The 24,064-nt window shown below is 38.4% G+C and overlaps 2 protein-coding genes across 9 annotated transcripts in view; one reads left to right on the plus strand and one right to left on the minus strand.

The window, feature by feature from the left end:
• ZZZ3 (zinc finger ZZ-type containing 3) overlaps positions 1–3,230 on the plus strand; it is a 66,644-nt gene extending 63,414 nt beyond the window's left edge. For all 6 annotated transcript variants that reach the window (XM_067301031.1, XM_067301034.1, XM_067301037.1 and 3 more), the window contains 2 exons: positions 1,409–1,509; positions 1,886–3,230. In XM_067301031.1, coding sequence (XP_067157132.1) covers positions 1,409–1,509; positions 1,886–2,030 — 246 coding nt within the window. In that variant the 3' untranslated portion in view covers positions 2,031–3,230. The remainder of the gene's footprint in view (positions 1–1,408; positions 1,510–1,885) is intronic.
• A 91-nt stretch (positions 3,231–3,321) lies between these two features.
• Positions 3,322–24,064, minus strand: part of AK5 (adenylate kinase 5) — a 106,807-nt gene continuing 86,064 nt past the window's right edge. The window contains exons 11-15 of one of the 3 annotated variants that reach the window (XM_067301039.1): positions 22,839–23,002; positions 21,735–21,851; positions 17,632–17,820; positions 6,367–6,479; positions 3,322–4,843 (exon numbers count right to left, since the gene is read on the minus strand). In XM_067301039.1, coding sequence (XP_067157140.1) covers positions 6,369–6,479; positions 17,632–17,820; positions 21,735–21,851; positions 22,839–23,002 — 581 coding nt within the window. In that variant the 3' untranslated portion in view covers positions 3,322–4,843; positions 6,367–6,368. Of the gene's footprint in view, positions 6,480–17,631; positions 17,821–21,734; positions 21,852–22,838; positions 23,003–24,064 lie in introns of all 3 variants that reach the window. The other 2 variants (XM_067301038.1, XM_067301040.1) reach the window with 2 other exon arrangements.

Below are 24,064 nucleotides of genomic sequence, written 5' to 3' on the forward strand. Positions count from 1 at the left end.
AAGCCCTTCTGTGTTATCAGCCCCCAAACTTTGAAGGTCATCGTTGTGGAAGGGAGGGATACAGCTGTGACAAATCTGGTTTTCTTAGCCAAAGGTCTACTTAGCACTATTCAAACCTGTGGCAGAGGCACAGCTGTTTTGTGGAAATCTCAGTTCTTCCACTTTTCTGAGGTGTTTACCTGCCCTTTTTCTTCCTTCATCCCTGCCTCATTTACTCGCAGCATCTGATTTATACAGCAAGTATATCAGGGGTCTTAGAAGTTTACCACTTCTGTTACTTTCAGCTTGCAAGTTGGCAGCCCACTCATTGATGATGCTCTGCTGAAGATGCTTCGTGTGCACTGAGGGACGCCCTGGGAGACACTGTGAGGGGTTTCTCAGGTGGCGTTAGAGGACTTTGAGTGTCACTTCAGGTTCTGAAGGAGGATGAGCGCCTGTGAGCACAGGCTTGCTTCTCATATTTCTCTTTCCTTTTCAGCCCTGTCTCTGCAGCTCTCTTCATGGTTTGATTTGGACGGTTCTCCCTGCCTAGCAGTTCCAGTCTCTTTTTCTTTCTTTTTATCTTTTTTCTTTTTTTTAAATAAATCTCTTTGCATCTCTGCCCCCCCACTCTAGCATCCTGAATGTCCAATTGTGACGTTTTGCTTGCACTTTCTTTTCTCCTTTTCATGCCACTCTCCTCTCGCACTTAGCTGATCTTAAGATGTGTCGACCCTGATTCTTCTCAGGAAATGGGAAATGTGTTTGTATCTTTTTGTTCAGCTTTAGTTTTAGGCTTCTTTTCCTTATCTGAATTGTCCCACTTCCTTTCTAGCAACTGGCTTTTAGTTCCAGCCCACTTACGACGTGTTACACTTCCTGAATTTGAAAATGCATCAGTCTGACCTTTCTGGTCCTTACCTACAGCCCATCAACAGCCTCACTACAAGCTCAAGTGGTCTAGTCTTACTGCTCTTTTCTTCCTTGGAAATTGGGTCCATATTCAGACATTTCCCATTGCTGGACTTAGGCTATAGAGACATCAACGTTCACCCTAGAGGCTGAGAGGCTTTGTATCGTATTGCACCAATTTTTTCAGCCGTTCGAGGATAAGCACAGACTGCAGGCAGGACTAGGTCTGCATTTCTTGAGCAGGAGGATAACCTCAACACGGAGCATTTGAGGAATGGAGAGCAAAGCAAGAGAAAGATCAATTAATCCTCAGGGCTCTGGAGGGCCTGTCCTAGAACGTCAGGACTTATCCATGAATACATTATGGTCCATGATGATACAAATTTAGCTATAAGGGCTAGCAGTAACCAACCAACATATATATTTTTGTATATGGTATATTGGTGTGACTAAGTGTTACTGGTGCACTAAGTGCTTAAGGTTTCTTTTTCTCAAAGTTCTTCCATCTGCTTCACAGTGTGATAACTGCGGAATTGAACCTATTCAGGGTGTTCGGTGGCACTGCCAAGACTGCCCTCAAGAAATGTCCCTGGATTTCTGTGATTCTTGTTCTGACTGGTGAGCAGCATACGCTTCTACTTGTCATTTGTAGTTAACTCGACTTTCTCTATGTGGCTTAATTGCTGTGGATGTTAGGCATCTCTCTTCCAGTGTAGGATACATCATTCCCTGTGTTGGGTGAAGTGGAAGATGCTGTACTGTATATTTGTGGGAGATGTGTTTTGTAAGCATGTTTGGGTTGTGTAAAAATTGGATTTTTTTCTTTAGTACAGCAGGCAAATTAGGTTTTGTATTATTAAATAGTGGGGAAATATTTTGTGAAGTAATTGTTTGGTATCAAATTTGGCATGGATCTGTTTATATGATCACTGTTTTTGAAAGTTAAGGAGAATACTTGACTTACAAAACATTATCTTTTTTCTTTCCCTTACAGTTTGCATGAAACAGAGATTCATAAGGAAGACCATCAGTTAGAGCCTATTTACAGAGCAGAGACATTTTTAGACAGAGACTACTGCATGTCCCAGGGCACCAGTTACAATTATCTTGACCCAAACTACTTTCCAGCAAATAGATGACATGGGAAGCAGATCTACAATCTTGGGCTTACTATCCTCTCTGAAAAATAACAATGGCACCATTGTTAATTCTGTGCACATTTTGGAAAGACTCTCTGCTTTCCCTGAAATGTTGCTCACAGCATGACAGCTTCCTGGGTGTACTTGTCAAACTACAGCTTTGAACTGTCATGGTTCTAGATCACTGAACAGCAGCTGAACATTCCTAGTGTGCAGAAGGTTTCACTGGGAGACTTTTCTTTCACCACTTTAGTCATTTTTAGGTGGTGAATCTAAACAAAAAGAAAACCATACAAAAGAGTGAGCCAGAAATGAGAGCACACATTAAAGATAGAGTAAATTCCAAAGGCTTTGAAGAACTTGGTTATAATGAGATCCAGAGGAGATGAAGTATTTATATAAAAACAGTTTAGTAGCTTGCAGTTTTGTTGTGAAATAGTTTTCAGCACAGTAACTGACTTCTTTAGGCAAGGTTTTAACCAATGACAGTGTTTGCTTCTAGGATGTACTCTAAAAAATACTCACTGTCTCGGCGATGGTTGGTTACAGGCCTTTATTAAATCGGAGCTGCTTAATCACATTGACTTTCAATTTTTTTTTTTTTTTTTTTTTTTTTTTTAACCACGATGAACTCTATTTACCAACAGTGAAGCACTACAGGGGGCAACTGTGGCATTGCTTCCTTAACCAGCTCATGGTGTGTGAATGTTATAAAATTGTCACTCAAATATATTTTTTAAATGTAATGTTATATAAGATGATCATGTGATGTGTACAAAATATGGTGAAAAGTGCCAGTGGTAGTAACTGTGTAAAGTCTCTAATACTCAACATTAACTCCTTTAAAATAAAATACACAGCCTTCTGCCTCTGTATTTGGAGTTGTTAGTGCAACTCATCAAAGAAAACTGCCTAATATAAATCATATATATGGTAATAATTTTTCCTCTTTTGTAGTCTGCACAAGATCCATGAAAGATTGTATTTTTATTACTATTTAAACAGTGATTAAATTTAGCCTGAGCAGTGAGCAAGGGTTCACATGCATTCTTTTATACTGCTGGATTTTGTTGTGTATCATTTAAAACATTTTGTATGTTTCTTCTTATCTGTGTATACAGTATGTTCTTAAATAATGTTCAATTGTCAGGAGAACTGTGAGAAATAAACTATGTGGATACAGTCTGTTTATATATAGAATGCTTGCCGTGACTTCCTTTGTGTAGTTTTGACTTTTTAATCAGGATGAAAAACATAAAAAGTACATTTTAATGTCATGCAAGTCCCCACTGTGCAGACCTGCAAGATGCCTAGCACCTTCACCTGCTGTTAATTCGATGAGAACTGATAGTGCTCTGCACCTACTAAAATACGCTTAGCCTATTGCAGGATTAACATTTCAGTTTTCTCCTATCTTACTCATAAACTATTCTTTTTTTCAGATTACAGAAAAGTCAGACTTTAGTAGTTTTGGTACGCTGTATTAGCCAAAAAATATACCGATGTCTGAGAAGTTTTGTAATTATTGTGACATATTTTTAGTTAATATATTTTTTATTGAAATGTATAGCTTGTGATTCAGAAACACTGATTATTTTTTAACTGTAATAGACTTCCAGTTGCTTTAAAACTTGAATATTCAGAGTGATTAGCTATCGAAGGAACTAATTTGACTTAAAAATATGGCAATAAGAAGGGTAATTGGCTGGCTGCACCTAATAACTTTACCTATAACCTGATTGGTATTAATTTTCACAATAACATTTAGGTGTAGACATTTTTTGCTTTAGAGAAAAGTTTAAGCAGTTAATCTATTTAGAAGGTAATACTTTACAGTTACTAAAACAGAGTGACGTATCATCTGTAAACACATCTCACGTATCTTATAGACTTAGAGAAATTTAATAAACCTTAAAAAATACAACACAAACATTCAGAAGATGTATTTCAATTTTCTCTTTAATGGAAAAAGATACTGCTCCAAGAGGCTCTCTAGTACCATAAAAAAAATGTGTTTTCCAACTCATTCATGCTGTTTGTAAGAAAGCAGATTTGGTGAAGATGTATTATCTGAGAGAGAGAACCTGTGATAATCTTTGTTTTCTGTTGATTTCCTGAAAAAATTATTGGAGGAGAATAACCAAAGTACATTAGTGAAAATATCATTAAATGCAAATATGTAATCATCACTTTAGGACAGCTTGGGAAAAACAAAAGATGATGATGTAATTTGAATGAGATTGGAAGGAGAAGGAGAATTTCAAATCTGAATTACCTGAGAAAGGAGTGTCTTGGATATGTCCATTTTTACTGAATATGTATAAATGCATGCAGCTTTCTCTTGCATACATTATGAACATGTGCAAATAGGTATTTAATACACATACACCCAATCAAGCACAGGGGTTTTTTGTTTTGTTCCACAGAAAGGGCCAGAAGAAGCAGAAAGAAAAATTAAACTGGAAATGTATGTAAAATAACTTTGTAAGTGATTTTTTTATTTTTTATTAGCAGATGATTATTACCTTTGTTCCCATCCTGTGCAAGTATGATATTCCACACTTTTTTTTAATTTATGCTGTAATTAGAAGTAATAAAAATACTGAACTACCCAGATGAATTTGCAGCTTCATGGTAACTCCAGAATCCTTTAATTTCTGGAAAAATACAAGACAGCTAGTGCTTCAAGGCTAAGATTAGAAAAACCTGCCTTTTCAAGCTGATGCATTCTGAAAGTCTCTTGCTTAAAGTTGATGTACTGCAGGCGTTACTCGTCACTGAATGGCACCGTTCTGGAGTTGGAAACGCACTTCCTAGAGCATCAGAGGTAAAATTAGGACACAGGGAAGGAGGAGCATCCATGATATAAAGAATATGAACATACCTAAAACAGTCCCTTGATAAATAATTGAATTAGTGCTTACTGGGCAAATGCCAAGGAGGAGGAAAAAAACCAGAAGAATCTTCTCTGAAGGAAAAAGGACATATTTTGCAAGCATGCTGGTTTGATCTATATTTTCAAGTGATGTACTGTGCTTTAAGAAGGATTAAACCCATGTCTACTGTAACAGAAATCATTACTCCTCACTTTTGTACGTTTTATTTGTATTATGTCTTCATTACAAGAAAGATAACTTTAAAAATACAAATCTGCCCCATAAAGTACAACTTCAACAGAAAGAGCTATCATGCAACCACTTCAACTGTGAATTTATCCAGTAGTTCAGTAAGAGGATGCAAGTACTTTACAGCAATGTCAAACAAGCTTTTACTTAGCTATCAGTATACCAAAAAACCTCCACAATATTTTGATTAACTTAATGGAAATATGATATGATTTTTACAGACTTTTTTGCAGATACTGTAGATAAGTGACCTATTAAAAATGCAAGCAATATGAATCAAATAATCCCTGCTTTTTTTTTTTTGCTTTTTTTTTGCACTGTCAGTTTCAAAGTTTTGTCAATGCCACTACAAGACAACAGATGATCTGAAATTTGCATTTGAAAAACTTCTGCAGTATTCATGGTCGGTTTCATATATAAATTTCAACTAATAAAACTATTAATAACTGGATTGCACATTTAACTGCACTATACAATCATTACTTTCACCTCAGCCCACAAACTGGGAAGTCATTATAGTATCCAAAGATTCCAGCAAAAGGTAAGGTTGTCTCAATAAAAGGTTGTCTCAATAATTGGGTCTGTTCCATTATAATGGATTGACAGACTTCCACGATGGTCAATCACGTGTTCACATTCAGTTAATTTTTCTGCTTTTTTGGGGGGCATTTCAAAAGTTTATTTTAATTTCTGTAGCTTTGTAAGTTAGTTTATAGTTTCAGCTGTCTTGCAGCTGAATATAACAGAGCAGATTTCAGTCACTAAAAATCAAGAACAAGCTAAGTGATACCATAAAAATTAATACTGTTAATTAAAAGAAACAATAGCCAATGGGAAATTATATGCAGCAATCTTAATGTGCTGTATGATGAATGGTTTGGTTGAAGAGCTCATTGCTGACTGGGCAATGTGTCTGACTCAATCAAATATGTGAGATCATGAAATATAAACCAGAGCTGCTGTTCACCATGCTGCTTTCATCTATGAAGAGCAAACAACTAATAAAACAATATACAGTACTTAGTGTGGAATTAGCATAGAGACCACTTCCTACTGAGTGTATTGTATGGCTAAAGAAAAAAGATTTCATCTAAAATAACATTTATACCACATGCACAAATTCCAGATACCTCTCAAGACCGCAGGTATTGCTTTGAACGGCATTTTAATCATGACTATCAAGTGCACGTGAAATGAAGCTTTGTACACACCATTACTGAATTTCTGTTGAAAGAGAAAATGCTGCCTCTTCCTTTTTCAGAAAAGAGTCAATTGACATGCAGACTTCCAGAAAAACATCCTCTAGTGTTCCTTCTGCGTCAATCTATGGAGGAAAAAAAAAGCCTATTATAAACACATTAGTTTGGATTAAGTTATAAATAATTTATCTTACAATCTAAATTTTGGAAAAAAAATGGCACAATATGAATACAAGTTGCTCTCTTTAATGTTATAAGCATCCTAATGTAGAGGAACAGCTTCCATAAAAAAGTTATTCCCTACATTTCCACAGATTGATGTGAGAAGATTCTGTAGGCTCCGTTGTCTGGAGCAAAGTACATTAATCAAATGAAGGAGCTTAAGCTCTTTCTCTTAAGTACTTGTGTTAAAATAACATGACATCTTTGATACACAAAACAGTTTCCAAAGATTTTTAAAATCTCTTTTAATAAAAACAGTAACTTCAATATCATACTGTTAAAAAGATGAATAGCACTGACTTGTTAATTTATTGTCATCTGAAGTGTCAGAGTATATAATGCTGCGACTGACCTAAAGGCTTCCAAGTGACAATAACTTATCAAGGTTGTGTATTAATGGGTGTCTGTTTTGGGTGTCAATTTTCAAGATTGGTGAATTGGTCCCAGTTTTGTTTAGGCAATGCACGTTTTGCAGTGGCACTTGTTCTGTTGTATGACCACCCACTTTTTTGAAGATTTTTTTTTCTTTAGCATCCCAAAGATTCTGTTTTGAGCAGAGGTTCTCCAGGCTGTTCAAGCTATTTTTCGTGACTGGATTTCAACACACACGACCAAATTGCCTCTCCTTCTGAGGAAGGTAGGTAGCTACATTTTAGCAATGAGGAACAACGTTCACAGCCAGTAATACATCCGTGTGTTACTAAGAAAATGTAATGTAGCATCAAGCAATGAGTTTCATGTCCACTCCATGCAGTGTGTCATACAGGTTATTACTTGAGAACTGTTGCCTTCACAGTGGCAGTAGAAGCACTTGTGCTGGCTGCGTACACCAAGCAGAATGAATTTGATATTTCAGTTCCTCTCAAATGCCTGGTGAGACTTTTGAGATTCTCTACTCAAAAGCAAGCTTCCTGTTTGCTTCTCTACGCTTAGTCTTTCGTACATGCGCGTCATGCAATTTGCACACATTTTGACTACACCCATGACAATTTTGCTAAAGGCTGTTTTTCTGAACTGTGCGCTGTATAATCATATCGAGGCACTCACTAGGATGTCAGACAATTACAATGTTTGGAGGGGACATTCCTGATTACCATACTTTCTGCCACCTCTTTGTCCTGCAGGAGAAGAGAAAGGAACTTCAAACTCCAAAAAATACATTTTTGAAATAGGCCATGAAATTCTCCTCAGAGCTGGTGTTGGCTTGCACCCAGCTCCTGTGCAGTCTGACTGCACTCAAGAACATTTAAGTCCCTTGGTGCTATGTCTTACGGGGGAGTCAGCAGCTGCTCCTTGCAGAGAGCCAACAAGCCTTGACTCTTAGTGGCATCCACAGATGCTGCAAAGTTTGGTCCCTTGTCACATTCTGTCAAGTCCTGGCACCCCCATCCAGCCTAAGTTCAAATACACCAGTTTCAGTGCTGGAAAGGACCCAGCACCAGTCTGGCCAACCTTTGACAAGCTGGGCCTGCACTGGGTCCAGTCCCCTTGGACTCACTGCCAAGGTATCTTACAGTCTTAGCTGAGCTACCTTCTCTATTTCTGGTATTTTTAGCTTTCTTCACTTCCACTGTAAATTTATGACTCCAGCTTAATATCCTTACAGCACTGTGTAGGCCAGCACAAGGAGCAATGGCACCTCACTCCTACTCTTGGCTCATCAAAATATCAGTGTCAAGATGGGGGCAGTCTTCCTCTGCTGCATCTTTCATCTTTGTCTGATGAAGGCATAGCTCAGGAGAGGAGGGCTAGCTTCGTTCAGATGGACCAGAGGATCACAGCCACGCTGTCTACACAAGGACCTTGGATGACTTTTACTATCAGCCACTTGCACAGCTTTTTTGGATTATCACCAGGTTTTTCAAAGAAAATGAGAAATGAGAAAAGGACACTCTGAGCCTCCCATTTCCACCTGTAACCTAAGGCTGATTATTTGTTTGTTACAAGGACAACATCTTGAATAAACTTAGGTCTTTGATTTCATTCTTTCCAAAGAATGGAAGGCAGGATTTCAAATTGACTCTCAGAGAATCAGCCAAATCTTCGGATACCTTTGTAGCCAGCACTGCACACAGCACCAAGGATTGGGACTTCAGATATGAGATAGTCTTCCTAGTTTCAGTATCCAGGACTTCTGAAAGATGTGCAGCCACTGTTTGAGAACACGCCTTTCTAAGGCATCACCTCACTTATAAGAAACACCTTTACTGAAGGACTCTAGGATGACTTAGATCTGTGGGTATCTGTTCTACCCCCAAATTTTTCCCATTTCAGGATCCCAGTAGAATCCCAGATACCCAATCTACTCCTCTCCCTTCAGGAAAGTAACTCCATACAACTGACCATAGCTAAGACAACATCTTGGTCCTTGACTACTGAGCTAGCCAGGTGTGGATGCAATTTCCCCTTCTGCTGCTTCAGAACTTTTCTAACATGTGCCTACTTCGATATTACACAGAGCAGCAATATCAATATACATCAACATTACATAAAGCGATGGAAGCAAGGGAACTGATGCCTCTATGGCAGACACAAAGGGCTTACAGGGGGTTATGTACTAGTAACAAAGAGAAAAAGGGAATGGTGAATTGTTTTGGACTAAGCGCATCCCTTCTCAAATTAAAATAAAACTAGCAGCTCCCATTTCAGCTACTATAAAGCAGCTAGATTTGTGTGTATCAGTCATCACCATACCTATTTTCATGTAGCTATCCCACAGGAAATATATTTCATATGGGGTGAAGGCCACAGCCAATTCAAAGTTCTCAGCATTTTTTTCAGCCCAGAGGGTCTTCTCATGTGAGTATCTTATCTCAGACAGAACAGTATGCTGCTCTCTCCATACATAGACATTTAATCTAATAAATGAGCAGTTGAGATTGAATGTATGGCACTTCACAGGCCATCCTTCAGCTATCTGAGAAGTTCGATCTCACCGTGAAAGTCATGGCTTGGGACAGATTACACCTATCCAGCACCAAGTTCATTGGAGCAACTGTGGCAGCAAAACCCTGCCTGAGGATGGAAAGACCTGATTCAATGCTTGAACAGTTACGGTGTACCACGCTGAAATCCCACCCAGCAGTTCCAGTTCACATGACAAACAGGTGAGACTATCCCTCTGAGGCCCATGTAAACCTGCCTTCAGACAGCCAGTTCCCTAGCTGGTGAGCAGCCTAGCCGGTTCAGCTTGACAGATGTTTCACTTCCAAACTGGGTGGCTCGCTCAGTCCTGTGTAGCCAGCAAAACCCACTTCCATATAGTCGTAATAAGCATGTGGGATTATTGCTTGAGCACAGGTAAGTTTGACAAGCATTCTTTAAGATGTCATCTACATGTACATTAAAATGCCTACATTCCTTTTCTCCTCCTCAGATTCCTCCCAGAAATCTGATATAATGGGATTGTGGTTTACAGGGAACTAAAATAGCACTGTACACATTCTGCCTTGTATAGATAACCTCTGAGCTGAAGGCAGTGCAGAATGCAAATGCATCTTCTACAGATACTGCAAGTAAAAGTTATCTGTGTTTGAGTGGCAGAATGAATGTCAGTCCTTTGTGAACATTTGGTGACTGCAAGTCCTAAACAGCCCTGATACTGAGGAAAAACACTCTTTTGCATGTTTAGTACTAAATGATTATATTTGCTGCTTTGCATAAATATTATATATATTATATATATAATACATAAAAATACATGCATGTATCTGATAAATTTATGCATCCTTTTATCTTAATATATATTTTTATTATATCTTTATTCTATCAATATGTCTGAACTGGATAACCAATCTAACCTGATCAGCATAGCTATCTTGCCATAGTCTTTTCAGTGACCTTTTCTAGATCCAAAACTGATACTCAAGTCCAGATCTAGGTGATTCTGATGAAGAGTTGGTTTTGTAAGCATGGCAACTGCTATCCTTTATGGCTAGCTGGAATGCAGCCTTCCTACCAGTCAGAGCAAAATATGGACAAGCTTGACTAGTGACAGCCCCACTACTTCCCACGCTAGCCTGCCAAATAACAAAGGTCCAACTCACAAACTCACTTAATGTGTCAGTAATTCACAGCTAGTACCACAGTAATTCAGTAAAACTCTCTGCAGTTCCACGAGGGAAAGCTGTGTTTCTCTCTTCAGATTATAACATACCTCATGAATTAGGGCTCTTATCAAGGTTTTCAAGCTTATTCAAGGCTTTTGTCTTCTGATATAAGCAAGATTAGACGTAGTCTGTGCTACCGATTTTGAAATTCCACTATGGCTTTAGGTAACTTCAAATACAAAAAATTTTAATGAGTTAATACGAAAAATGACTGTATTAATCATCTTCATAGCACAATGCTTACTTTGGCACTAGATTCAGCGAAATACACTTTCTTTCACCAAATATCCATTTGTTGTAGGTTTTGGGGTTTAGAACCCCGAATGTACACTGCCACAGAGCAAAGGGACAGCTGAAGCCTGCAGTTTTCTGAAAGACAGACTGAGACTGTGGAATAAACTCACTGGTTAGAAGCTTCTTAGAAAAGGTCAGTCAAGGTCAGCTGTGTTGCCACTAACATTTGTATCCTTGTCCTTAAATAACAGTGTTTAAAACCTTTTTGAGAATGACAGTGCAGTACTTGGTTCTTAAGAGCAGTGGATCGAGCTGTCTGGAAATGCAGGGAAACATGCTGCCTAGATTTCTATACATGTTTGGCATGAACTTACAGCTATGAATTATCTATAACCCTCACTAATGTTTCTGATGTATCTTTCTATATTGGTATCTCAGCTAATGGATCACAACCTGCCAAGGGCAGAGACAAAGTTCCTTTGTTCCCTAAGTACTTATCTACCAGGCTTAATTATTCTCTGACAACCTTTCAAAAGACAGAAATAAATTATATAGCTGCTATCACTAATACCATTGATAAGCTCTTCTTTAAAGGGAAAAGTACACTTTTTTCCTGAAAAAAAAATTCTAATAGGGGATCAGTATTCCAGAAAAGGCTGAGAGGTGGAAGATGTGAGAGACTGGCTGGTGACTCGTTCAGTGTGGTGATTCTGCTTACAGTTGTGTTTGTTTTGTAAAACCTATGGAAAACAGTTGTGATAAGAATCTAATAACTGCTGCTTACTCAGCACATGACTTCAACTGATTTTAGAAAAAAGCAGCAGAACAATTATTGTTATTAAAGGTAAAAACCAGAAATGCATCTTGGTTAAATGTTGTAGGCTAAGCTTCCATATTGTGTGATCTGAAATGGCGAAGGTTTTGGAAGTCTTTGAAAAATCCTCTGGTCTGGGCTGCCTACCTTATTTGTTATGCTCATGTTCTCTTTCCTCAGATGATTGTTTGAATAGGGAACTTGTATTTAAGACACCTACTACTTTGATGTTAGCTAGGTGGGATCACTTGTCTTCTTTGACTGCCAATGCATTACTCTTCTTTATTACTTATTACACTCCTACATGCTGTCAATTAAAAAAAGCCTTAAAGGATGAGTCAGATATTAAAAACAATCAGTGTTTTTCTCTCCTTTTTCTCAATAGACAAAAGGCCATAAATTCGAAGGTATTTACATTTAGACATGTTAAAACACAAGTAGGTGCCTAATAAATATTCAAAAGCATGTTTATGTCCAGCTGCCTTTGAAATCACTGAGAAATAAATTTAAAAGCAACAATACCTACCTGTTTAATACAATTAGCATAGTATATTTCCTTTCAGTTTATTCATCTGAAACATTTGAATTCCACAGAATTAGGAAACTTGCATCTCTTAGTTTTGTAAAAAGTGCTTTTAGCCCTTGGATATCCAGTAAGAGTTCTCTGTTGAAAGCATCTGCATGCTGTCATTAGTGACAGGTGGATGTTCTGTAACTGACTATGAAAGAAATTATGGAAAATTAAACTGTTTCTATCTCCAAAGCATGGTTTTTTAGTTCTTAGTTGGAAAATTTTTAACACCTTGTTACAATGACTCTGCCTTCCAGAAAACAATTTGGAAGCTTAATGCCTAAGCAGAAAAGCAAGAAAAAGAAAACACTTTGTCATTCTTTGTCCTTCATTTTGTCCATTTAGTCTCCCTTGTAAATATATCCCAGTGACTCACATTACAGGTCTTAACCTCAGCTGAGCCAATGGACGGGTCACCATTATTCCTGTCGGGATCACATACCTTTTGTCAGCAACTGAAAGCTCCACCCTTTGTGGGGGTTGTCACACTTGCACTGCTGAACAGAAACATCTTGTTCAAAGGGAAACTAAATACAGTCCTGACTTTTTTGTCAGCTTTGTCAGTCACTGTTCAGAGAGCAGCAGAATGAAAAACGGTCCATTTCCAAATCTCATATTACTTATTTATTAACGCTTCTATACACAGTAACTCTAAGTTGAGAGTAGGTCATAAAATTCTCATTGATTAAACTGGATTGCTGCTACAACCATATACCTTTGTATTTTCTGTGCAAGTAAAGCAAAGGGAAGAATTCCTACTGACTGCAGAGGAAGCTAGATCAGACCTGAGTCTTTCTGTCTCTGTCAGGTTTATTAGGCTCCTTCCATCAGCTCTTCCTTAATGCTCTTTCCAATGCAGAGAAAGAGAAAACTAATTTGGCAACATGGTCTCAAGCACACCTTCACACAGTGCGACAGAACCACTTTGTCCCCCAGAGCCTCATCTAACATTTAATTCCCATCCCAGACCTTCTGCTGGCCTTATGTCCAGAACTGAATTTTACATATTTAATCTGCCTTCCTGCCTCTTTCAGGACTGAAAACTGGTAGTCTGGTTAGGAAAATTTAAACATATACCAACTTTGCCATGTGCTTTTATCCTTTTATATTTAACATATCCAAAATTTTGCCAAGCACTAGCTGCACTTAAAATGGAGAAATCAAATAATACCAGTATACCAGCCTTATTTTCTTAGTAAACAAATCTGTTTAACAATTTTTTCTTTTCTGTGGCAAAATAGGGGACTGGGTGCTACAGTTAAGCACTGTGGGACAGAATCACTTAAACAATTTACACTACTTCAGCTAGAACTATTACTGGTACTTAGTCATGTATGGCAGTAAGCTGGCTAGAAAAAGTTAATGCTGGATATTCATGGCAGTTAGGTGGGATTTAGACTTTTAAATTCCTCTTAAAAATCTCATCATCCACTCCTTTAAATTCTTAAGAAAGAGCACGGCTGGAATCTAAAGGACCATAAAGCTCACATGTACCCTCCACTGAAGAGTTTTTTCTGTTGAAAGCACAAGCCTGGGCACAAATGACTTTCCAGAAGAAGACAACCAGAGCTCCCTTTTGACCCCACTTTTCTTCCTCACTTACAAAACATCTCTTCAGGTGAGTTAGCTGTGGCTTATCCTGGGATCACAGAGATCCTCACCTGCAAACAGCAACTTCAGGTAAGACATCACTTCCCTAAAGCTGTTTGTTAGATCCTACCAGCTTTACTTGAGAAAAATATTGCATAAGCCTCTGGTCTGCAGTTACATGAAGGTCCATGGATTAGTTTAAAGAGTCTATGAAGGTAGCTGAGATCATTTACTTTATGGAGTCGATATCTCTTAACAGCCCTTTCTGAGAGGTCTTCAAATCAAAGATTGAAAAACACTTGTAAATTAACCTTGGTGACTTTGCCTGAAATGGATTAGGAAACATATACACAATTCCTTCAGTGAGCAGAATTATAGAGGCAGCAGCTTCCAGATGAGAGCAGTAACATCTTCAACCAGTGCTGGTCAGTGTTGGAAAGTAATAAAACCCGCTTAGGAATGAACAGACTCCTGAAGCTGAAAACATGCAGTGTTATAATTAAAATCAGGAAGAAAAATACTAAGCATGTTAGACTGCCTTTAGGAAAAGGCTCAGTTCTCTGTGTATGTGTATGATCCTATAAGTAACAAAAACCAAGGACTATTTTAGCCTAGCCCGTACAAAAAAATTGCCACCAGAAGTATTGCTGATATTTTTTCTGCTTTCCACATGACTGCCACTCTACTTTCTTCATTCAGAGAGCATCAGAATGGTTGCTTAATGTCAATGCTTAGCAGTCTATAAAATATCTTGCCATAAATAAGAAAATAACCCTGTGTCCTGGGAATTGTAAACTTTCTCTTTACTCTCTGCTTTCTTCAACACATGCAGCTTAAGCATATCCAGTACTAAAATAGTTTAAAATTTTTAAGCCTAAATGTCTGTTTTTCTCTTAATTTCCCACACAGCTAAAGGTATAACTTAAAGCAAGTATCATGTATCACAAGCAATAAATGCATTTTGTGTTAACTAGTACTCTTTGTTTTAAAACAGCTGTTGACCAAGTCTTTGATTTTTGTCTTCAGTCTTCAGACTGATAAACCAAATAATGTATAGGTGTGTAAGCTGTGCATTTATAAGATCATAAAACAGGTTGGAAGGGACCTCAGGGGCTCACCTAGTCCAACCTCCTGCTCAAAGCAGGGCTGGGATGACAGGATGACATTATGCTAGGCACTCTGTTTGAGCAGAGTGGTTGACCAAGTCAGATTGTATGATTAAACTCTCTGGGTTCACTTAGCCAGGAAAATTGCCTATAAAAGTTTCCTAAATATGTATTCCTTCCAGAAAAGAAAAGTACTTTGTTCCAAAGTATTTAATGTATTTCCAAATCCAAACATTTTTTATTCTGAAACACAGTGGCCACTGAAGAACTGATAAAGAATTTTTGGATCAGAAAAGCTACTGAAGTCAATTGGTCTGTGCAAAAAATTGCTCAGACATATTTTATATTTTTTATATATTATACAGCTTGACTGTAGGTGCAAAGTAAAAAGATCATTCATCTCTCCAGCAGACAAAAAAATGTTAACACACTTCTGATATGGTGTTTGCTTCTGCTCCTTGCGGTAAAGGCACCAGAGCTGCAGGCTTGTACCTGAGGCTGCCATTGCCAACTTACGGCGACAAAGACAGCCTGGGAGGATTAATTTTAAAAGCTCACCTTTGCTGAATATTTTGGCACTGTTCTCAAAGTGCTGATAAATAACTTAATGTGCACTTGTCTACATCATAAGGGTCAGGGAGGGGGTCTGTCTACTTTACTTTAATCTGTAATGGATTCACACCTTTAATAGCAGATGTATATTTTATCAACTTAGTAAAAAGCAGCTGAGGGAACCGTTTCAATACAGAGTACCTGTGTTCACGAAAAATAGAAGATATTTATCAAGCTAAAAGAACATTTTACATGCTAATGTTTATAAAGCTGATTTTACAGAGTTTTCATACCCCACAGTTCCATCCAGAAGATGGATGTATGTTAACACTTAGATTTATCAGCAGGGAGTAAAGACAGTGAATGCACTGTAAGAATAACAATGTAAGCACTGTTCAAGCCAAGAATGTATATTTTCTGATGACCTGCAAATATACGATGTCAGTTCCCCAAAAATGTAGTGGTCAAAGACTGCAAAGCACACGTCCTGTTCTGACCCACAGACTAGGCAAGTCCCTTGAGGAGCTAATGAGCTAATAACTTTCAAGAAAAGACAGCATGTTTTGTCATTGCATAGGAAATGGAGCAGAAATTTGCAGCAGAAGAACTAAGGAAGGTCAAGGAGAATCTGCATCAGGTGAAATAAGGCAGATCATGAACGCAAAATCTGTGTGAAAGTGTTAATGTACCCACTCTCTTTGGGGCTGTCACTTCCCTGATGCTTCAAGAAAGGAAAACAACATCGTAGGCACAGCTCACTGGAACAAGATCCTAGGGAGACAAAGAGCTCCACTTTCCTTGGAATTGCACTGCGTTTCTGTATCGCCTCGTAAAGTGAGGAGAAAAGGAAGGTCAATGAAAGAGATCTGAATCTTAATAAAATGCATCCTTGCAATGTTGGAAAGGTATTTTGTAAGAAAAAGAAAATACAAATAAAACCAGATAATCATGCTCTCATGTTTAAAAAAGTAAAAGGAATTCAGGATTTTTTCCGACACTCCAGAGTTCACTTTCTCTGCACCTTTTGTGGGGTTAGCAAAGGACACAAAGCAGGACTGTTCTTTGGATTGTCAGTATCATTTTTCTCAGGACAATGTCATTTACTCTGTGCAGGTGCAGAATATGGGTACACAAATTAGCTGCAGATTTCCTCTCTTTTGGGAGCTTTGCAGAGGAGAAAGAGGTTTGGGATAAGTGATTTTCATGTTTGCCACAGCCTCTAGGAAAAAGTTTCTGTATTTCCAGAAGCTACTAATGGATTCTTTCCCTTTTAGGACCCGTATGACTAAATCTTTCTTTAGCTCAACATAAGGGACAGTGAGCCATAGAGCAGAGAAATATACAAAAAATATACAAACAACCCACATAAATGAGATTACAGATCTGCCAGCATATCAATTAGTAAATTATACTGATGAGGTTTTTCTTGCTTCTAAACAAAGTATTGATTAGAAAATATAAAGAATGTTTTAAAGATCAGATTCTCAGCATGTGTAAGCTGATGTAATTCCACTGAAATTAATATAACTATGCCATTTATTCCAGCAGAAAACTCTCTCTTGCGTGCAGGTTTGTTTTATTTCAGGATGTACACTGTCAGTTTTGTAAATTTAACTAAAGGGTTTTGGATTAACATAATCTTTCATCCTAATTCTGAAAGCCTTTGTTAGAGAAATAAATCCTATTACTTAAAGAAAAGCTTTCCAGCATTAATGTTTAATAACATATTTTACATAGCCTAGGGAGTGATTCAGGATATTTTCTCAGATACAAGGCATATATGTGTTTTTTATTCTTTCAAACTGTATTGTGGAACTCAAAAGTTTGCAGAAGTTGCCCAATTCCGGCTGCTCAACCACGTGCTGAGAGGAATAGCATATTTTGATATCATCAGTATCAAACAATCTCTGCAATCTGGGTTCAGGATACAACTGACTATGAAAGTGGAAGAAGAGAACAAACTGGAAAGTGCAGAAACTAACACAGCTCATAAATGGTGACATATCAGTAATTTCTGAATACTGTTCATAAAACAGAAGTAGGAAACAATGACGTAATTCAAACAGTCAGGCAATTTACCTTGCATAACTGTGTCTTCATCTCATAGTATGCAATCATAGGTTTTGTTGCTTGGTAATAGCTCTCAATTCCTTCCTTGATAGTCTCAGCACTATCAAAGTGGTGACTGCTCTGATTTCTCATCAGAAGGCGACTGCTCATGGTTTCTGCAGAGCAGTCCAGGTAGAACACAAGTTTTGGTTCCCCAATCTACAGACAAAGAAAAACAGTCAAGTATTCAAACCATGGACCTGGCATAACCTGGTCTTGTTTATGAATCCTATTTTGTCTGTATAACTTTAAAAAGAATTTCTACCAAAAGAGTCATCAAGTAAATTAGTAATAAATTATTTCCTTATTTGTCTAGGCAGAAATTATGCTTATTAACAAACACCTTTTATTGTAGCAGCACTTAGTGATCCCAGTGTTCAGGATCAAGACTTAAGTGTGCTGTACACATACAGAGAAGAAGACACATGATATGAAAAATTCTGGCTACTTGGACTGAAGATCATCTATTTGTTCACTATTTGCAATTGTTTAATAACAGCTTGATGCAAACAACATTGAACTCTTGGAATTCTTCACACAGTTATTTTTCTAGCCTTTGCCTCCATTTGTTCAATCTGTGAGAAGTATATTTGTCATTCAGGAGCTGTCAAACTATAACTTACAGAGCTTCAGGAGCAAATACAAGGAACTGTTAAAGTTCAAATTAAAGTGGGCCTACCCAAAATGGAAATGAGTGACAACTAGCAGGGCTCAGGAATGCCATCAAATGCATGACATTGGATTTATTCGCAAGTTTTATGTTATGGCGACACCTGTAGTGTAACTCTACATCATGACTAACTCACGGAATAAATGGAATACATTGCTCTGTATTTCCAAATTGGTGAATTGTTTCCAAATTCTATGAGAAGCCTAGCACTTTCTGCTTTTTGACTTGTAAAGCTGCCTTCCTGAGGGGGAGACCGCTCTGTTCCATAAAGAAAATAAATCTCAGGCCTCGACAAAGATAGTAGCAATTCAGTGCAGTTATTGTCTCTAGCTACATTGGATAGTGGATATTTTAGTACTGTATAGGTGAAAAATATTTCTAATAATATTTATAGGAGAGAGCCTAAAGTTCTAAACACAAATCCCCATAATTCTTTCCCCAAGATGCTGAAAAACATGCATGTCATTTAGAATAATCTTGCAATACACTTTACTGTGCACCCTGCTCAGGCACAGCCCTATTGACATCAGGTTTTATCTGAGCAACAACTGCTGCTCTGAGACTAAAGTGATGAACTCCACTCTAACAAGTAAAAGAAAAAAGGTGCTACAGGATCAGAATTATGTGATACGATTCATTTTCCATGCATTTATATATTTAATGATGCTCTCATGCCCTTTAATGGTGACCATTAATGATGCTCTCAGGCTTTTTGTCATTCTTTCTGCTGTTCAGCAGGAATTTGGAGAACACCTTACATAAAAGAACGAGAAAAAAGGCTTGAGGAAAGATGACTGTTCTTTGCACTAGTGACCATTAGAAATCTGTGCCTTTACCATGGCTACAGCAAAGTAAGTCTAAATGACTGATTTATGGACATTGCCAAAAGAACCTGAGATTGCTACCTCAGTTTACATTCCATAAAGGAAGAAATATTCTAATTTCACATTAGACCTGGTGCATTTAACTGGGTTGACTGGATTTTGTTGACCTTTCTACTACCTTAATGACTTTCTAAGAAACAGCTAAAGCTAAGAGATTATGTCGGACAGTTCAATGACAGGCTTTTATCCACTCTTTTTTTTTTGCACAGTTCAGAAAACATTAATGTTATTAGCAGCAGCAGTATTGGGTTTTTGGATTTAAAAAGCCAATAAGGCATTTTTAATAGCACAGGAGGCTTAAATCAAAAAGTTAAAAAAGACATGGACTTAATCAATGATTTAAACAAATGTCCTTTTTGCCTAATTAGGACTAAGATTGTCAGAAATTATTTCCCTCCAACTCCACATGAGGAATGGTAATCTTGGGAAGAGAGGTTTGCAGTTCCTGCTGCTGCAGGAGTGACAGGAAGAACATATGAAATGGCTTCTGCTGAAAGGGGCAGTTAGTAGCGACAGCCACCATGAACACCCTTCCTCCTTTCTTTGGACTACCCTGGTTCCTGACTTAGAGTATCAGATACTATTTATCCATTATTTACTACTGATGTCATGTCCCAATTTAGCTTGAGTAATGCATGCTGTGGGACTTCTGCAGGAAGTTAAATGAGTCTAATGTATTGGGTCTTTAGTCTGTTCTATTGGGTATCTTACAAACTAAAAAGCTACTTAACCTGGTGATATAGAACTTGTAATTTAGTATTGTTTTCTATTTCTTACCTATAGTAGAAAGACCAAGGAAGGAACAAAGAGGGATATACAGACTTTAACTTCTCTAGAATTATGGCTAGTTAGAAGTATGATTTTACCACACAAAGCAATTGGGCAAAACTGGCTAGAGAATATTCCATTTCCAGACAGCTAATGCTATTTAAAAGCCAAGCTTTTAACGATGAGCACTATTCCTCAAGTCATCTAAATAGCATAGCTCTTTGTTAACAATTATAATGCTTTTTTTGCACATCATGTAGATACGTAGCATTATTCATTTGCACTTTGCCACCGTTAATTAATAAAGCCTAATGTCCACCTCTTTTCATTCACTTATAATGTAGGAAGACCTTCTGAACGCCCTTTAAAAGGAACTGTAGAGCATTATCCCAGCAATGACTCATTAAAAAAAGAAAACTTCACAGACTTCCTGAGCAGCCTAGAACCAAGCTCACCCTGGGAAAACTCAAGTGGATGCATGGATTTACAACAGGAATGACATTAAGAACTATCACTCTGGTTCCTTGTATTTTACTCCAAAAGCCAAAGACAGCTCAGGACTACAGGACCTTTTGCTGCTACAGGGTCTATGGGAACTGAAAGGGGGTTCTGCCTTTGCACTAGAGGCATCAGGATGTGTTCACCCGGCAATGCCACAGCTCAGAATACACAATCTTTAAGTCCTACTTTATAGGACACACCAGCGTTTATGGAACATGACATGTATCCCTGGCAGAAAAGGTGCAGTGCTGATATAGTTCCTCCCTCTGTATAAAATGAATGAAATCTCCAACGTCTTTTTAATAGTCTGTGGCACTTTAATAAAGGAACTAACAGACCAATGTTTCTGTGAATGGCTTCTCTACTAAATCGTATTGCCCAACACTTTGTCCAGCTTCTGATGCCATCAGTCGTGCAAGTCTTTCGCAGCAATCAATTAAATAAAGCAACTAAAGGTTCAGGGAGAAAACAGATGATTTATTAAAGCTTTATTACCTGTTAAGCTTGCACAGGACATTTGTGGAACGTAATATTATAGCATACATATTCAACTATTTCCTCCTAATTCACCACTTCTTTTCTCATAAACCCTGTCAAATTCATTCCTGGGGCTTATTTAGAGCATTTTCTGCAGGTTCGAAACTGACAGCTGAGAATTCTCAGTGGGTCTTAGCACATACTGAGGAAATCAATAACTCCGTGAACAGTAACACGCTCACTTGCAAAATGCTCTTTTTATGGGTATGTCACATGTTACTCACCACAAAAATATTATCTCTATTTTGCTCATTTCAAAGCAGCAGCAAGCTTTGGCAGACCTTGCTCAATGGTAAGAGATTAACTGTGATGATACAGACCCTCACATACCTACATCAAATAGTGCCTGATGAGGTTTTGATGAGAAGTGTAGCAGCCATTCAAGGGAACTGGTAATTCACTAGAATTAGAAAACTGATTCTAAAAATGGTGCTTTCCACTAAATTTGGTGCTTTCCATTAAATTTGTTTTAAATCTGGCTAGAATCAGCCTTTACTTCTCCTGGTATTACAGAGCCTGTGTAGGCGAGGGCACAAGCTGTAGTCACTACATTGATAAGGTGCCAAAGCCTCAGTGATTAGCAGCAAAACTCCGTTCTTTTGACTGTCAGATTGACTCTCTATAAGCCACCACTGCAATCTGTGAAAGACGGAGACCCAAGCAGTATCAGAAGAACAGCAGGAGTAATAACAGTATTATTACTACATGGTCACCTTGTTTTCAAACTCTTCTGCTTCCTTCAGGTCCCGGGGATACCCATCAATCAGAAATCCTTTTGTGTCCCCTAAATTGGCAACCATAGCTTCCTTCAGTAGCTCTAGGACAATACCCTGCATTGAAAAGAAAGGGAGTTACTTGGTTAATTAATAAGAAAGACTGGTATTGTTGTTTGTTACACTGACTTTAGTCCTATGTCCTTGATAACCACTCAGATCTGTTTTGCTGAAAGCAGGTCCTGTGAATGCAGGTGTTTTTCTTTGGTAGAAGGATACCTTACTCCTTTTCCTTTTGGGACCAGCTATGCTATACAGATCTAGTGTTGCAACCCACCCAAGAGTTCCCAAAGTGGCCTCTAGAGAGCTGAGGATATTTCGTAGTTCCAAAATTAATGTTAATACTTGTGAAACTTTGGGACAATGCTGCAGCTCTTTCCAATCCGACTGTATTTTGGTATATCACTGATATAATTGTATTAAATGGGAAGTGATAAGAGAACCCGTGTGATCAAAGCAACCAAAATCAAAACTCTGTATAGCATTTCCTGGTATCTTTCATTAACATAAATGTCCTCTGATCCATCTGCACTTGCTGAAGAACCACTAAGAGGCTGTGGACCTGTCATAAAAGTCAAGTCCAGCTGAGAACACTCTCTCTCTGCATAGTCTCTATTAAACTGCAGTCCCTGCACTCTGGGATGTCAGCCAGCTCTGCAGGGAACCACTGCAGGTATTGTAAATTAAAATAGCTGCCAGGAGGACCAGCTCAGAATCTGAAATGTGAAGCTATAAAATGGACATAAAGTTTCTGTTTCCTGTACTTATTCTTACATTTTGCAATGCACAGTGTAGCATCTGTCTCGCTCTATTTAATGATTAATCCATATTGTTTAAGGGAGCCTGAAATGTAAAAACCCAACAGCATAGAAATGGGAAAGAAGTGCCACAAATCTGGCAGCGAGAAAACTTCTCCCTCAACTTGCAGATTCATTCTCCTTGAATAGGAGACATCAGAGCTATTCTCTTATTTCACTCTTTTAGACAATCTATCTACTACTGGTTTATTTAACCATTAGGACCCCAAATAAAGCTGTAGCTTACTCCAGGCACTGGTTCACCACACTCCATGATGTCTTTGGTCAATTTACTTCTCTCTGATAATGATGATAACTCATTTTGGAGAAGGTCACCAGTGGACAGGTGAGTAAATCCGTATTTCTTGGCTAACTGTTCGCATTGACTACCTTTGCCAGAGCCAGGGCCACCTTTGTGAGGGAAAAATATCTAGAATTAGAAAAATATAAAGACCTTTTCTCAAATTATAGCAACTGAGAAAATGCAAGGAAAATGGTATGACTGCCTATTTCATAATTTTTTAGCAGAGACACTTTATACAGTGGAACAGGTAATATACTTCCATTCTTATACATTACACTGCTGAATCAAAAAATGTATATTGAAGTCAAAGGTGTCACAATAGTGTGAAAGGGCTTGCAGAAGAGAATCTGTTCCTAAAACAGATTTACCATGTAAAGGAAAGACATTAAACAGCAGCTAGCTGGGAAGCGAGCCCATGTGTGCATTTGATTCAGTGCATGTTCAGGCCCCATGGTTGCAATGAATACTAGCAAACTAATCCTTACAGCATTCTTGCAAGGGAAATATTTTGCCCCCATTTTACAGAAGGGAAAGGTACTGGCAAAAAGACTGTGAAAGCTGCATGTGTTATGCAGGGTGCAAGTGAGAACGCAGTAACTAAACCCTTTTGTGCTGTGATAAATATAAGAGTTACTGCCCTTGCTCCCTTTCCCTTTGAGCTGGAAAGCCCTCACACATGCCACTACTTCCAAGGCTAACCAACAGTCGCATACTGAAGCTGCTAAATACTGATGAAGGCTTGATTACACAACTCACTGCAACTGGAGTATTGACTTGTTCTTTATGCACACCAGGGGAAAGCATAAGAGCATAACCCTGTAGCCCCTAGGATAGTGTTTAGCAATGTCTGATCAGCACACCAAGAAGTTGCCACCACCAGTTGTTGCACATCCGGAGTTATACTGAGCCAAGAGCTGGAGATTCACTTCTGAACCAGGGCTCAGAGCAAAGCACTGGGAGGCGGGAGGGCAAGCTGCAGCTGACAGGGTGCTCAGCTGAAGCTATTCAAGGGATTTTTTCCACTGTCCGAAGGGACAGCCCTGTGACTGGCTCTGCTGAGGCAGGCAGCTCTTGGCAGCAGCATGAGCTGCCTGGGTCTCCTCTCCCTGAGGCCTGGGGTGAGGCAAAGAGCAGCTACATGGGCTAGTGTTGCCCATCTGCCCCTGTGA

This window comes from Apteryx mantelli, chromosome 8 (genome assembly GCF_036417845.1).
Source record: "Apteryx mantelli isolate bAptMan1 chromosome 8, bAptMan1.hap1, whole genome shotgun sequence".
In the NCBI taxonomy this organism is placed as follows: domain Eukaryota; kingdom Metazoa; phylum Chordata; class Aves; order Apterygiformes; family Apterygidae; genus Apteryx; species Apteryx mantelli.